Source organism: Populus alba, chromosome 5 (assembly GCF_005239225.2).
Source record: "Populus alba chromosome 5, ASM523922v2, whole genome shotgun sequence".
NCBI lineage: Eukaryota > Viridiplantae > Streptophyta > Magnoliopsida > Malpighiales > Salicaceae > Populus > Populus alba.
In genome coordinates this window covers 5,881,608-5,898,043 of record NC_133288.1, presented here as the reverse complement: position 1 = coordinate 5,898,043, position 16,436 = coordinate 5,881,608, and the positions used below count along the sequence as shown (strand labels likewise).

Genomic DNA, 16,436 nt, shown 5'->3' with positions numbered 1-16,436 from the left:
GAGCGAGAGGGATAATGGAAGGAAATGAGAGAAGATAATTAACGGGAGGAGTATACTGGGGTGGGGGTGACTGAGAGAGAATCTAGGCCGTTGCTTGCGGGAACCGTGTTCTAACACCTCCACGTCACGCTTCTTAATTTGCTCTCTTTGCTTTTATGAATGCTGTCTCCTCTCCACCCTTTTCTTGGTATTTTATAAGGGTTATTTGTTTACTTGTGATTTTCTTTATGCTTGCAAACAAACTCATGTTACGTCAAAGCATGAGTAAAAAACAAACACAATAATGCTCTTGTTAAGGCATCTATATTTTCAATTAAAATATGTGCACTGTCTGCGGGATAATACATGAACCTAATTGAATTTTCCTTATAAATCACACGTATGATCTGCCTCTCGTGTTTACACTTGAGACTTCCTTAATTCATCAAAGAAGATTTCCAAAATTCTATGAAGCCACCTTCGTTTTGATCCAGGACTTCTGCATCTACCTTCCCGGGCCCTGTTGAGATTTTGGGATCGTATTAACGAGGCTGGGGTTCTTCCTCTGAGGAAAATCTTGGAGATTAGTGGACATCTTTCAGTGCAATCAAGTCAGTTGAATAATTGAATCAAATCACTCGGTGGATATATACTACTTACTGGGTTTGACAAAACCGAGGAAGATACAGCAAATTCTCAAAGAAATTTCTGTCGATCAAGAAGGTTTAGGGTAGTAGGCTGTCATCTTCATTCACAAGAAAAGACAAGTTCATGGTGTCACGGACTCACTAGCAAGGAAAGGTATATGGATCATGCGTGCTGAGGATGTCATTGCTTTGTTTTGATGTGTATCCTATCCCAGGTGCTTCCGTGCTCCTGTTAACAGCGAGACACAATTTTGTTGGCCACTGAGTTGAGTTGAGTTGAGTTTTCTTGGAAAAGCAAAGACAATAGTGTTCACAACAGTAGGATATGTTGGGGTGTTTAAGAATGTGGTAATAATTATTTTTTAAAGTGATTTTTATTTAAAAATATATAAAAATAATATTTTTTATTTTTTAAAATTATTTTAATATAACACATAAAAAAAATTAATTTTTAAATTCAAAAAATTCAAAATTTACCCCATCTTCCATCTACAACGCATTACCCAAATGGGGCTTAGAATTATTGATATGGAAATTAAAAGGGATGTGGGGGTGTCCTGCTTGAAAAACAATTGCCCTCAACTTGGATCTAACACTCTTGTTTTATTTTATAACCTATTTCACTTAATTGTTTGGAAAGATTAGCGTGATCGATGATGGCATATTCTTTTTCCTTTTTCTTTTCTTTAAATTAATCTTACGCTTGAACAAAATATTGGGGGCGGGGTGTCATGAAAAGATTAATTTGTTTTATTTTATAAATAATTTCATTTTACATTTTTAAAAATGTTTTTTAAAAATTTTAATTTTTTTATTTTCAAATAATTTTTTTATTTTTAAAATTATTTTGATATATTCATATTAAAAATATTTTAAAAAAAATATTTCGTACCTATTTTCTTCGTTCATTCTCTCCATCATTCTTTTCTCTCCTGGCCCCACTCAAATACATTTTTCGCTTCATCCACCTTTGTTGAGTCACCTTGACTCATTCTCTTTACAATTCAACTCGGTCTCTTTTCCTCTATCTCTTGCAGTATATTACATTCGTCACTCCATCACTTTCATTCTTAATAGTGTTACTTCTCATTTTATTCTATAATATTTTATCTAAATTATCATTTTAAGTTTCTCGTAAAAAAGCATGCATCAATTAAGAAGTAATTTAAAATTCTTATTTTACTATTTAAATTAAAGATGATGATGGTGTTACTCTCCAAGAAGTAAAATAAATGATGATGGTGACAATTAATATTAGTGGTAATTATTTTAAAAATGATGATGATGATTATTATTAATTATTTGGAAAGAATAATTATTTAAGAAATCATGATGATTATTACTATCATTAATACTCAATTACTTTTTATTTATAAGGGTTAATTCTTAATTCTAAACAAAATCTTGTCACTTTTTTTATTTTGTTATTTTTGTGACAATTTGCAACTGCAATTTTGCCACAAATTTCTGTCAAAATATTAAATTCTTTCCAAACAAAATTTTTATTTACAATTTTTAAAAATAAAAATAATTTTCTAACCAAAATTGGTAACAAAACTAAATCATGGCATATTTGTAGCTCTTAAAATTCTTCCGTCACAAAGCTGCCATAATAATTTTATGACTGAACTTTCTTTTTGTGAGCGAATTTTCAATCACAAAAGACACTATCTTGTAGTGATGGGCTAATATGAAAACATTACATGGGTAAACATAACTTTAAAAAATTAACAAGCATATAGGGAAAGGTCCAAAAATCAAATAATTTTTATAAATTATATCTCTTTATATTTAATTTTTTGAGTAAAACCACTAATGCTTCTCCATGTCTCTAAACAGGTCTATATATTTATATATTTCCAATAAAATCTTCATGAAAAAAAAATCAAGTTCTTAATTAAATTCTTCAAATCTTAGTAATTGTTTATCTCAAAAGAATTAGGGATCCTTTTCTAGGTCTTTTTTACCATTTATCTCTATTTTTTAATGACCACTTAGAGTGTGTTTGAGAGTGTGGTAGGGGTTGCTTTTCAAATAACTTTCGTGCTGAAATGCATGTCAATAATTTTTTTTTTATTTTTTAAAAATTATTTTTGATATCAGCACATCAAAACAATCCAAAACATTCAAACCGCATTAAATTTTAACAAAAAAAAAAATTTAAATTTTGTGGGAACGCGGTTTGCACCGCGTTCCCAAACGCCCTCTTAACTTAAAAGGATCAATATCCTTCTACAAGTCTTCATGGTCAATTATCTCCATGTCTCTATATGATCAATTATCTCCAAAAGAATCAAGGATCCTTCTTTAGGCTTTTGTGACTACTTATAAGACATTTCCCTCTAAATCCATCTTTAAAATCATACACAAGCTATAATATTTACTTTTTTATTCATCTTATTATATTATTATCATATTGCCTTTCTTACCAATTCTTACATTTAAGACACTTCCTAATAAGTTATACATGGGGGATAGATAAGTCCAGTAACATGCCATGTATAAGACACTTATACTAAAGGGATAAACAGGTTTGGTAACATGACATGTATAAGTCCCCCTTATTTCTAATAATTAATTCTTCCAAACATAATAATTTAAAATAGTTGAGGGAAAAAATGATGGTGCACTACAAAAACACTTAAAATGACCCAATCAAGGTTGTTTGTTAATGATCTAGTCAAGGCCTAAACAAGGAAAGACAAAAGGCTAGAGGACGGGAGGAAGTGGTAAGAGAAATGGGTAGCTTGAATGGCCCAACCACACCCTCTCAAATTTATCCAACCAAAGCTATGAAGATCAGGCCTAACCGAGCCAAAGTTTAGGTCCAATCGAAACCCTTCTTGGCCTAACTAAGGCTTACACATCAAAAAACAAAAAAGAAGAAGAAAGTTGACTTCCATAGGGAAGAAGAAGAAAAATGTGCATAAAAAGTAAGGCAATAAGAAAAAAAATGAGGAAAAGGAAAGGTGGAAGGAAAGCATCGTCAAAGCACCATCGTGCGTTCATTATATGTACATACCACACTATCATGAAGCTACCAATGAGATAATCCAAACAACACTAAAACAAACCATTATAGAAGCTTGTATTTCGTTACACATAACAACCTCATTTCACATGTTGTTGCGTGTGTTACACACCCCAAATATTATTATTTTTTTTTCACTTTGATCATTTATTCTTTAATAATTCTTTAATTTAGTTTTGAATTTCATCCCAACCAAGCCCAATTTTGAACCCAACCTAACCCTTTCTGTCTTAAGCCAATCCAACCCTCTCTTTTCCAAGCCCAATTTAACCCTCTTATCTCCAACAAAACTCTTTCTAAACCAAGCCTAACCGACCTTTATTTTAAACCCAATCAAAGGTGGAGAAAATAAAGAGAATGAAAAAAAAAAATTAGTCCAACCAAACTATGCACCTAACCTACATTTGCAATGACTACTCTCTTTCACTAATAACTATCCTTCTCAATCAAACTATCTTATGCCAAGTTTTTCACCAATGATTATATCTAAGCCTAACTTTGAACTAAATCTCTTGGCTTAGACATGCTTTACATCAATGACTTACTCTTAAGGACCAACCTATCATCTAATGGCAAAACTGACATAACAATCATTAACTTAATTTTTTTAAGAAATCAGGTATTCTCTATTATTTTTTCCTTTCCACTAGGTAAACTTATATGACATCTGATATTTATAAATACCATAGGTCACTACGTAAGAAAAGAGGCTTAAGCAAGTTCAATGGACTTCTTTGTGCTTTTGTTTCACATACAACATTGTTCTCCCTGACACACATTAGCTCTTTTCACATCCACATTTCACTCCTCTTACATTTATTAACTTAAGCATTTGGGTCCTTTGTCATGATAAGGCATTTATTTTACAAGTCAAACATCAATGTACCAGACAAAAAAATAAAGTCAAGACTTTATTTGAAGTTTTTCATGACTTCATAAATTATAATTTATATAGAAAAAAAACTAATTTAATATTATGATACATATTAAGTTGGTGAAATCATTGATAGAATAAAAACATATCTTTAATGTGATTTATTATAGTTTTTTATTTTAATTTAAAATAGATCTTAGTTGGATATATCTTCTATCGAGAGAATTGCATATGTTTGTTAGGTATATATCGAAGGCTACATTGTTTTCTTTTGGTGAAAAGTGGGGCTTAAAGCCCAAAAACTAAATTAGACAAGTAGTTACAGAACCAATCAAGTCATAATAAAAAAAATTAAAAATCCTAGTCATCTCTAGACAACAAGTTCCTCCTCATCCCGAAATTAGCCAACCAATCTGCCACAACATTAACTTTCCTATAAATGTGCTTTACTATCACCTCTCAGTTCCTGTTAAACAAATATCGAGCTCTAGAAATCATAGCATAATTACCATTCACTTTATCATCTTTCTTTTCAATAAAATTCACCACCAACAAAGAATCTGACTCTAAAATAATCAGGTGGATTGAAGCTTGCTTGGTCTCTTGAGTATTGTAAGATTATTTTAAAGACTAAATTATTACCGCATCTTTACACCTCCAGATCATTTTACTAATTTAATGAAAAATATTTATTTTAGCATATTCTTATTCACGATCCTCATGGTGTAATTATCAGTTGTTAAAAAAATTGACATATATTTGTGATTAAGTATATATTATTTACGCGGTGGACAAATTTCATGGCAACTCTTCACAATATATATATATATATATATATACTAGTTACAAGACCCGCGTAATGTCGCGGGTCATTTTATTTTTTTTGCATAAAAATATATAAAAAATTAAGATTTAAAAGTTTTAGATTTTTTTGCAAAGCTATACCAAAGAGTCTTGGGTTTGCTACAACACCTGACCTAAGAGTAATATTAATAATAACATTAAACTTGCATGACCCAAATTTAAGTGAGCCTAGCTGCAATACCGGAGTGTCATAAAAACTGTGATAATTAAATAGATTAATTAAAAAAAAAAACCAACATGAAAAAAAAACTAATGAAGAAAAGAAAAAAAATTGAATTAATTGGGTTAACTCTTTAAACCAGGTTATCCCGTAAAACCTGGAATTCACGCCATGAAAATTTGATAACTAAATAGAAAAAAAAAATTGACGAGTTTATCCAGAATTAACTGGATTAACCCATCAAACCAAGTTAACCCGTCAAGCCTAGAATACATGTCATGAAAGTCTAATAATTAAATAAAAAAAATTTAACATTAACAAACTAATACTAAATAAAAAAAATTAATTAAAACAAATCCGAGTTAACTCATCAAACCAGGTTAACCCATCAAATCCGGAATTCGTATTATGAAAATCTGATAACTAAATAAAAAATATTTAACATTATTAAACTAAATCAAACAAAAAAAATTCATTAAAAAAACAAAAAAATGAAAAAAAAGTTATATAATATAATATAATTATTATAATTATAATATAATAATATATTAATAAGTGAAAGGCGTGGGGAAGCTGTAGTGCTTTCCCCACGCCTTTTAGTATATTGTTAATAATATATATATATATATATATAGATATCCATCTTGCAATAATATCGTGGTTTTTCATGTGGTGTCCAAATTTCAGTGGCAATGAAGGCATGTTCTAGAAGTTGAAGAAGATTAAATTGATAGAAATTAAGAAAGAAAAGTGTAAGGAATGAACCTTGAGGGATGCATGCAATAGTGGAGAGAGGGCCGAGTGGAGCATGGACAGCCAACAAACATCTTTTCACTTTTGTGAATGTTTGGCATTTATTTATGCCACCAATCTCATGTGTTTTCTGATGTCAGGCCACCCAATACTACAAGCTTAATACGTTTTCTTTCCTTTTTTCAACATTATAGCACTAAGAACATTCGAATTAATCTTCCTTTCAGATGACTTTCCTTTAATTTTAATACAAAGTAACAAAAACATTATTTTTATGGTTTTGGAGGTAGATTTATCCTTGGATACTTTTCTTTTTTTTTACTGATATTGACACAAAATAACAAAATAACAACACCTAAAAATGACGTGGTTTGAGATGTGCTCAATTTAAATCTAAAAATTAAATTATTAGATAAAATTTCAAGAATGCATTAAAAAAAATCGTGTTTAAACATAATTATTAAAAAAGTGAGTTAGTAGCTCAACTGGTAATAATCAAGTGGTAAAAAGTCAATTAGAAAAAAAAAAACATTTTTAGTTAAATTCTACCATTTACAATTCTCAATCCACATGTAAGTATTGTGGAACTAACTAGGAAATTCGAAGCTCTCCCTTGTATTTTAACTTTTGAGAGTTGCTGTTTATTTGTAACTCGCGTCCAAAAATATATCAATGATACACACACATAACAGATATAATTATAATTATTAGGCACATTCGATGCATAATTAAAAGTGGAATACTTTTATTTTTAGGTTTAAGACTTGGTTGAAAAATGTTGTTTAATATAAGTACTATAATATGAAATATTAAAATATCTAAAACCAATTATTAATGAATAAAAAATTAATTTTAAAAAAATCTTGATGAACTTGGTAAAAAACCAAAATCCAATCAGAAAATCATCTCATATTGGATAGAGATTTTTCGAGGCTTATATATGTGTGCATAGGATTTGTTCCACGTTGAAAAGATAGAAATTATTCTACTATTTCAAGGCCAATACATGTGTGTATAGCCTTTCTCCCTGGAAAGATAGAAATTCTTCTTCTTTTTCAAGGTTTATATACAGAGGTCTTAATTTGTTAGTTTATTGAAATCAAGAAAAATAAAGTTCATAATTCTGAATTATTTTCCTCTACTTTTATCTTCTGTATATATTTTAGTTTTCGTGCAAAGAGAAGGTGAGCCAATTTTTCTAAGCTCACTTAAATTTCATGTTGAGGCACATTAAAATTAAGCAGTATGATTGTTGAATTCTCGGAAACAATTTTCATTTATTGCTTGCACAAATTGCTGGGCAAAATTTATCTTAAGAACAAAGAGTACAAATCTTGTGGCAATCACCTGCTTCTATTTTTTCAAGGTGTGCTTCAACATTAAAGCGTGATTTGATTTGATTTATATTTTATAAATTTTTAAATATCTTTATTAGTTGAGTTGTTTTGTATGTATGTCTATTTTATTTTTTGTAGTATATAATTTGTTGTTTAATCTAATATTTAGATTTAATTAATAATTAGCTTCAATTTAAATAGATTCAGTTTTATTTTCTATGAAAAACTTATTTAACTTTAGTGGAATTTAAATCCAACATAATTGTTTTATATTATTTTACAGTATATTCTCTAAAGTTAAAAAACTTTAGACTTGAAATTCATGATTACTTGATAACATTTATGAATCAATCCTAACAAAGATGAATCCCACCACTTCTTATTTTAAAAGCTATAAATTTATGGTTTTGTAATTTGTTTTATTTTTAATTATTTTCTCCTTTTTTTATTATTACTATGCATATAACAATTAACAAAATATTAAAATGCATGGAAAAAATACTATTTTTCGTGTCATTATAACTCCCCTCACAATTTACTATGTATTCCTACAATGAATTTCTTTTTATTTAGGTCATTTAAATTATTTTTTTTTATTGGTTGCATCTTTTTATGGCTGAATTGAAGGGCAATTGCTTCGATTTTAATTGGTGTAAATAAAAAATTATTGAACTTTGATTAAGTTCATGAATCGGGTTATATATTTGGCTAATTAATTTTGAAAATTTATATTTTTTTATCATGTAGTTAAATAAAAATATTTAAAAATTTTATTGAATATAATTGAATCCACAACTTTATATTATGGATTTGATTGGTTAACTTTGATTAATTAAAAATAAAGCTTATTAATTTATTTTAGGTGCACTAATAATTTTCAAATTATTTAATTAAATACTTGCTTAAATTTTTAAATTTAATACTGATTTTTATATAAGAAACACGTATAAAGTGCTGTCATGTTTATTTTTTATGATTAAAAAAAACTATCCAACCCCGAAAAAGAGAGTCAAATAGCTAGTAAAGCATTTATATTTCGTGGGCACACCCTGTGGTGGATGTGCCAATTAATCTCGTGTGTAAAGTTGTGATTGTTTTTCCATCAAATAAGGTTCGGACAACGACAATTATAAGCAATAGTTACAATCATAGTTATCGTGATTCGAATTGGAAAATGTTTAGACCGTTGGTTTCGTGAGTTAAATCAGTTGTTTATTGACAATATATTATTTTTAAATCATTTCGTTGTTGTTATTATTATTATTATTATTATTATTATTATTATTATTATTACCGAAAAGAAGTATTATGCGCAATTTCTGTCAATTGTTGGGTCCCTCGTGGGTCTATAGCCCGAGGTTTACCCGCCACTCATTTAAGAAGATAACAGGCCTGTTTTGGAAATCAGATATAAATTGTTTTTTAAAATATTTTTTATTTAAAAATAATATTTTTATATTCAAACATCAAAATAATAAAAAATATTAAAATTATTAATTTAAAATCTCTAAAAAAAAAAAAAAAAAAAACGTTTGTACAGCGATCACAATCAGGAAGCAGGAGATACCAATAATTCATTCAGAATATGGGCATTATTGTCATTTAGTGGGCCCCACCAACATCATTAACCAAACTTGTCTCCAATTTCCAACTCTCCAACCGGACATAGAGATTAGTTCCTTTTTACCCTTTATTTATTTATCTTCTTAACTTTTGTAATTCTTTAATGATCATCGTCCTGCAATTCCTTTAATTCTATATATTTAACTTTGAAACTTTCACAAATCCTTCCTTACCTTGTATTTAATTTTAGCTGTTGTGATTTAAAAAGTGCTAAAATAATATATTAGAAACTTAACTTATATTGAAGAATAAAATTGGATGAATTAAGAATATAAAAATAGTTTAATTAAATATCTCAATATATAAAATATATTAAGTCATTAACTTTATAGCCATTAAACTAAGATTGTAGCTTACTTTAAAATGCAGCTGTTAAGTCTCTTCTAAGACTCCACTAACCTAAAGGCTTGGCATATAAATATCTCAACATATAAAACAGATTGAGCCATTAATTTTATAGCCATTAAACTAAGATTGTTGCTTACTTTAAAATGTAGCTTTTAAGATTTTGTTTGGAAATGTAACTGTAGTTATTTTTTTAAAAAATGTTTTTCATTTTGAAATACATTAAAATAAATTTTTTTTTATTTTTTAAAATAAATATATTAAAACGATCAAAATATAAAATAAAAAAATTAATATCTATTCATCTCAAAAATCAACTTGTTCTCTCTTTTAAAAGCCGAATTAAATATAGACGTTGATCATCATAATTCTAGTTCCATGTCAATCGGATAGGAGAAAAGAATTGACTCAATTGAGTAAATCTCATCCAGCCCAAATGTATGGGACTCCTTAGATTCAACCATAATATCTTCAGCCTCACCAGAAATTTTCTTTTCATTAGTAATATTTGTAGCATAATAAGTTTTCTCTTTTTTTTCCTTTTATCTTTCCACTTGGGATAATTCTTTCTAAAGTACCACACTTCATAACATTTAAAGCATTTATATTTTCAAGATTTTAATTTTGATATAGACTTGACTCCATTACACGAACCCTTATTATTTATACTACCCCTCGTAATCAAATCATATGCATGATCAGCATTATAACTCTTCAACATTCATTTTTTCAACTTTCGCAGGGTTTAAAAAATCTTTAACATTTTATGAACTAAGATAATCCCTTTCATACATTTAAAGTATCAATAAAATAATTATAAAATAGAGGTAGCGAACACAATAGGTTTTTTTTCTTCTTTTTTAAATCTCACTTAGTCCTTTTTCCATCTACTAGTTTTGATCCAATTGTAAGTAGTAACTTAGAAAATATATGCAGAGGTCTATTTCAAATCCTCAGCTACCCTCGATGCTATTTGGCAATCAAGATGATAGATATAGAGGTAAATTAATCCCCATTATTAATCTTGGTTACAATTAACAGAAAAAGGAGCACTGTTGGCTTTTTCATGCATAGAAGGAGCCCAAAAGCCAGTTACTACGTCCTGATGTAATAATAGCCATTGTCGGAATCTAGAGCTTTATGTAGTTGTTCTCGATCATCCATTTTAGACTCCAGTAGTTGGCGGCACACTTGTAAGCCCAATATGCCCATCCAAATTGGGCACGCCCGTAGACTTCGATTTGAGCTTCAGCAAAGTTTTGATAATCTTGCATCGATGCTCCGTTCACTTCCCATTCTCCAGTCCATTCCCCTGCAAAAATCTCAGCACACGGTTCAGCATATTACCTTTTGAACTAGTCGGAGCATTATCTTCAATTGCAGTTAAGAGGTAGACTAGGGTTAGGAAAAACTTCAACTGGTTTTGATTGCGTAAACATTGGTTTTGGACTTACCAACAAAAATGGATGGACCATTGGCAGTGGTCAAGGTATCGAGATCACTAGACCGCTGATTATGGATAAAGTCAATGTTCTGTTGCGCATTCATATTACTGAATGAATCTGAGAATAGGTTGTAATAATGCACATCAATGGCTACGCAATGCAGACTGCTTGCAAATGAGAGGAGCTCCTTTGCATCAGCGTTCCCTAGTCGATTGGAGAGGATCACATAAGCATCTTGAGTGTACTTCCTTACGGCATCGTATCCAGCTTGATAATACTCCTTTAGGGTGTCTAGACTGATGCCTGGGGCCATTGGCTCGTTCATCAATTCGATTGCTGCAAGACTTGTATTGTTGGCATACCTGTTTAGTAGCAAACATTACATCAGAATTCAAATAATTTTTCATGTATAAGCAACCTGATTTGATTTGGAAGGTAATTCACAGTATGGAGAATGTGTAGAAAAAAAACTTAAAGTCTTACCTCTCTGCAAGGAAATCTATGACAGCCACAGTATCTTGAATGTTGGAATCTCCCCATTCTTGGTACCCATCTCGTGTCCCACTATGACCATTGCCATTTTGTGAACCTTGAATCGCATGCAGATCAACAATTACCTTCATTCCGTATTCCCTACATAAATATACATGTAAATATGTAAACCATCATCAGAGTTGTTTATAGAACCTGTACAGAAAAAGGTTCCCAAAAACAACATCAAACCTTCAATTGATTTCATTTAGTAAAGGATACTCACTGTGCCCATGTAAAAGCATTGTCTAGGGCTTTCAAAGAGCCACTAACAAAAGGTTTAGGCGGCGGATCGCATGCGATCCACCATCCAACAGGAATTCTGACAGCATTAAGACCATTTGCTGACATGAATCTGAAGTCCTCGTCAGTGATGTAAGAGTTCCAGTGATCCTGGGATGAACAGGTAATTTGCAAGTCATTCGTGGTTTAGTTATACTTATAGTTGCTAAAATGCGAGCAGCCTAGCACAAACTTCGGTTCTCTTGTTTATGCTATGAATTACAACTTTTACCTGCAAGACTTGGGGGGCTCTGTCTGGACCATAACCATTTGTGAGTTGATATTCACCTCGTATGGCGTTGGGATTGACAATAGTCATTTTGAAGACTGATGGATCACCGTCGTCCCAACCTGAGCCTACATAATCTGCAGTTACCAGTGCCTCTGATATTGCCTGAATACACAGCAGAAGCATAGTAATCCCTCATGTAATGCGGATGATATATTAAGCTAACACACACGCATATGGTAATTAAGGGTATTAAACTGATAGTTAGCTACGCCACTTATAGTACAATGATCCAAAGTGTTGATCACTAGCATGTACACTACTGCTCTTTTAACTGATAAGAGCCTGGAGTCACTAAAATGATCGTATTTTAGTCCACAAGACACTTTTCATGGTGTGATTTTCCTGTATCAGATTTATTTTGTACACCAAAGGAGAAATTTACCATCAATCTAAAACAAACTAGTTCGGTGAAAGTTCCAGAGCTCAAATGACAAAAAAATAAAAGAAATTAAAAGTACAATTGTTGAGAAAAAAAATAAAGAATAAGGAAAACCTGAAGGAATTGTCCATTTGATGCTTGGAGGCGAACTATACTCCTATCATCATTTTTCCTTATGATCTGGAACGTTTCTGGGTTTCCAGCAGTATCTGAAACTGCTGTTACTTTGTTTCCTTGATCCTCTAGCCCCACAAACTGCTTGTTGAACACCCTAAAGTTGAAATATGTCTCACTGATCCTCCACAACTGTGTAATAAAATCATCGGTAAAGTAAAGATGAGAAACGTGCAGCATGAGATTAAAATTATAAACAAAGCTTACAAGTCCAGTTAAAAGCACAGCAAAGTAAAGGTAAATACTCATAGATATTATCCAGAACAAATAAAGGTAAATAGTAGTACTAATGTACTAAGTCTAGCTAGATCATTAGTTTAAAGAATTTTATTTTTATTTTTTTGATTTATGTGAGTATTTGAATCAGTTTGCATGTACCACGACTAATCTCATGACTCACTAAAAATCCTGCAAATCCAATAAACATATAAGGCACCGCTACTGATGTACAGAAAGGTTTGAATCCTGGTGCAGAAAAAGGGAACAAGCACCTATCACCACCACTGGGCAAGAACACAAGTGCTAGTTTAAAGATTTTAGTTACTCTGAAAGTTTCCCAGTCCGAGGCTGAGGGCCGATTGGCCACAAGAATGGTTCCACCTCCATTTTCTGAGCAAAGATACTTCTGTAGCCTTGTGGAGAAGAACCGCACTTGAGTTCCATCCTACAGTAAATTTAAAACACAAATTAGTAAAACGACAATAAGATATACGTGGGTGTGAGAGAGAGAGAGAGAGATTATCAGCTTAATTCAAAACTAGTAGTAAATACGACTAAAACAATTATACCTGGTAGTAAGGGAAAATAAAGTAAAGAAGTTGCATGGTCTTTCAAGGACTAAGACGTCGAGAGAGGTCTTAATCAATGAAGTGAGGGCTTGGGATAGATATAATGATGTTGTGGTGGATAGTTCACACATGAGACCTGAGTGATATGTTGATGATCAGGAATCAGGATGATAGAGTAAAGCTAAAATTACCAGGAGATCATTGTTGGGCATCCCATCATAGAGAGAAGGTTCCATCCATCCTTCATTAACGAGCCAATTTCCTAAATTCACAGCTTTAAACGGCTGTGCAAGAGATGGAGATGGAGCACAGAAAAGCAAGAGTAAAGGAAAGACTAGTAAATAGTAAGCCATTTTTTATTCGCACCCTTTGTCTGTGAATGGAAGGATTTTGAGGTTGGACAGCGTTTCAGAAGCTAGAAGCATATGTACCCTGGGCCCTTCCTTTTCTTTTCTTTTTTTCTTTCTTTTTGTGGGGGTAGCCTTGCCCCAAAGACATTGCAAAAGGAGGGGAATTTCTACACCAAGCTTTTGGATAATCAAAGGGTATTTCTCTTCGATCATAAAATGCCTCTTATGGTTATTAATCAATAGAAAAACAAGGAGGTCTACAATCTGCTTTGCTTGCATGGCAGGAGTCCTGAAGCCAGTTCCTTCTAAAGTAGCAGTTTTTATATTTATTATAAGAAAAAATATTTATAATTTTGAGTTTTATCAATCAGGTTATCTTACAGGGAAAAAAATGAAATTGTCGCGAGGAGAAAATACCAAGAGGGCAATGTAAGAACTTAGCTATTAGAAAAATGGGCCGGATCGATGAAGCCCACATTAAAACCCTTGCACATTAAGCAGTTATTTATTTCCCTTGTCTCCTCACTTGGCCTTGGGTTTGAAACTAGAGCGTTTCCAGTTACGAGCAGAGTGTCCTGTTCTCTTCTTGGATCCCCACAGCCTCAGGTACTCTCTCTTTCCCCCTCTCTCTGTCTCAGAGCCTTATCGATTACTGTTACTGGATGCCTGTTGGAAATGAAGAAGCAAGCAAGCTGTAAAATCTAATGATTGCTCATATGGTTTAAGTTTTGATTGCCAAAACTAAATGAAATAAACAATTTTTGAATTCTCACTCAATTTTGCTTAATCAGTTGGTATGTTATAGCTTATCCCATAATTTTATCATGTTATTAGTTACTGAATTTGTAGTCCGTAGCTGTTTGCATCGTATTTTTTTGCTTTCATTTTAGATTTTTAGTTTCTGTTATATGTGAGCGAAAATAGGGAATTTAGGATTTGTGGAGCTTTATTGCTGTCAAAGTGGACTTTGTATTCTTTTTTCATCTTTTAGGTTAAGGGTTTTTAATTTTGTGTCCAGTTCAATCCTGGCACTGCAGGAATCGGCCAAGTTTTGATTTGGGAATTGAAGGTGAAGATTGAAACAGTGCAGCAGCAGAAGGATTTAAAAAAAATGGCGGCAGCAGGTGGTAAGGCAAGTAGAAGTTTGAAGAAAGCAGTAGTGAAGCACCCAGCCTATGCTTCTTGGGGGAGTGTTGTTAATGCCCAAGTCAAAGCCAAGCTGACACCATCCTCTAAGTGCAACTTGGGTAAATTTCTCGGGATTCGTGATCCTCCTGCCTCTGATATCTCCCAACTCATCACCAGGTTCATCAAGCTCAACAATCGTCAGGTTTCTATCTATTGTCACTACCCTCTTTTAGTATTACTAGAAATAGCAATAGGAATGTTGCCGGGAAAATGTTCTCTTTGATGGACTTGCATACATTTCTTGCAAGTGATTGACGAATAATGGATGAATGGCTTGCAGAACCCTGGCATGAAGAAAGATGTTCTTTCAGAGGAGAAGTTAAGGACCATGTTGGAAGGCAAAGAGAGAGTTGGAGTTTCAGAGATTGCTAAATTGCTTGCCCAACAATTTCCTAAACGTCGCTGAGATTTCTCTTACCTTCTCATTTTGTTCTTGCCCAAGCTTTCCAACCTCATACGCATTATTATGAGATTTTCTCCATTTCTTTGTTTGATAGATTCTTAAGACTTGTTGGAATTATCGGGTGTAGAATTGGTAACATCTTTTGAAGACCTGATATTTTATGACACTTCAATCAGTGGTCTTGTGCTGTGACTTTTCAAGTTTTTCTATTGTGAATAAAATGTTACCATCACCAGTTTCTGTCTTTTTTTATTGTGTCAAATGATGCTGTGCTTTTGGGGTTATTACAATTTTTATATATCATGAGTGCTATGGTAAAACCAAAGAAAGATTTCAAAATTTCTGGTACACACCATTCAGCCTTGTATTATGTGTGTGCTATCTATATAGTGAAGGTTCGTTAATAAAGACATTTGTTGACAGCGGTTATGTTATACTGATCATGTTTGATTTAAACAAGGCTAGCAATTCATCTTAATCCCTATGCATTAATTGCACTAACAGGTTTGAAACCCTGCACTTTCAGAGAATCCATCTCTGACAGGCTTACATGTAATTTGCAAGGTTGGGGATAGATCAGGGTCTAGGTGCTTTTGCGGTCTGAGCCTATATAGGAGTCTCCTCTAAAATTCATTTAGTAGTGATCATCCTGCACATCAACTAAATGTAGCTGTAATTGACTTTAAGGATTCTGGTTTCTGAATGAAACTTCATTTAATGGTGTGTGCTGTTTTTTCTAGCTGTTTATGTTGACATTCTTGGCCCTGGCATGTTTATAATATGTTTTTGCATTGTGCTTCTACTAGATTTTTGGTACACTGCTTCCATCTGGGACATGAAGTGTCTAGTTTTGTTCCATTTATTCCTTATCATGGCACGTCAGGGTTCTTTAGTGGTGTTAGTAGTCACATTAACCAATATAGTTTTTAATCGGGATAGGATCTGTTATGTTACAACCTGTAGGTGAGGCATTTGTAGCGTTGGCCAACCA

General features: G+C 32.0%; 2 protein-coding genes across 3 annotated transcripts; one reads left to right on the top strand and one right to left on the bottom strand.

Moving 5' to 3' along the window:
• Positions 1 to 10,532: 10,532 nt before the first annotated feature.
• Positions 10,533 to 13,946, bottom strand: LOC118032038 (probable glucan 1,3-beta-glucosidase A). Of its 2 annotated transcripts, none has more exons than XM_035036605.2 (8): positions 13,696 to 13,946; positions 13,261 to 13,380; positions 12,657 to 12,848; positions 12,104 to 12,265; positions 11,816 to 11,982; positions 11,542 to 11,691; positions 11,068 to 11,420; positions 10,533 to 10,925 (listed from the first exon to the last, which is right to left on the bottom strand). In XM_035036605.2, exons 1-8 carry the CDS (start codon positions 13,855 to 13,857, stop codon positions 10,744 to 10,746), a joined length of 1,488 nt encoding a protein of 495 aa, XP_034892496.1. In that variant the 5' UTR covers positions 13,858 to 13,946; the 3' UTR covers positions 10,533 to 10,743. The 2 variants fall into 2 exon arrangements, with proteins under 2 accessions (XP_034892496.1, XP_034892506.1); XM_035036615.2 differs by lacking the exon at positions 13,696 to 13,946 and adding an exon at positions 13,505 to 13,673.
• Positions 13,947 to 14,304: 358 nt separating this feature from the next.
• Positions 14,305 to 15,692, top strand: LOC118032049 (uncharacterized). The gene is made up of 3 exons (XM_035036626.2): positions 14,305 to 14,460; positions 14,873 to 15,184; positions 15,323 to 15,692. The coding sequence occupies exons 1-3, from the start codon at positions 14,320 to 14,322 to the stop codon at positions 15,446 to 15,448; spliced, it is 579 nt and encodes a 192-aa protein (XP_034892517.1). The 5' UTR covers positions 14,305 to 14,319; the 3' UTR covers positions 15,449 to 15,692.
• The last annotated feature ends 744 nt before the right edge of the window (positions 15,693 to 16,436 follow it).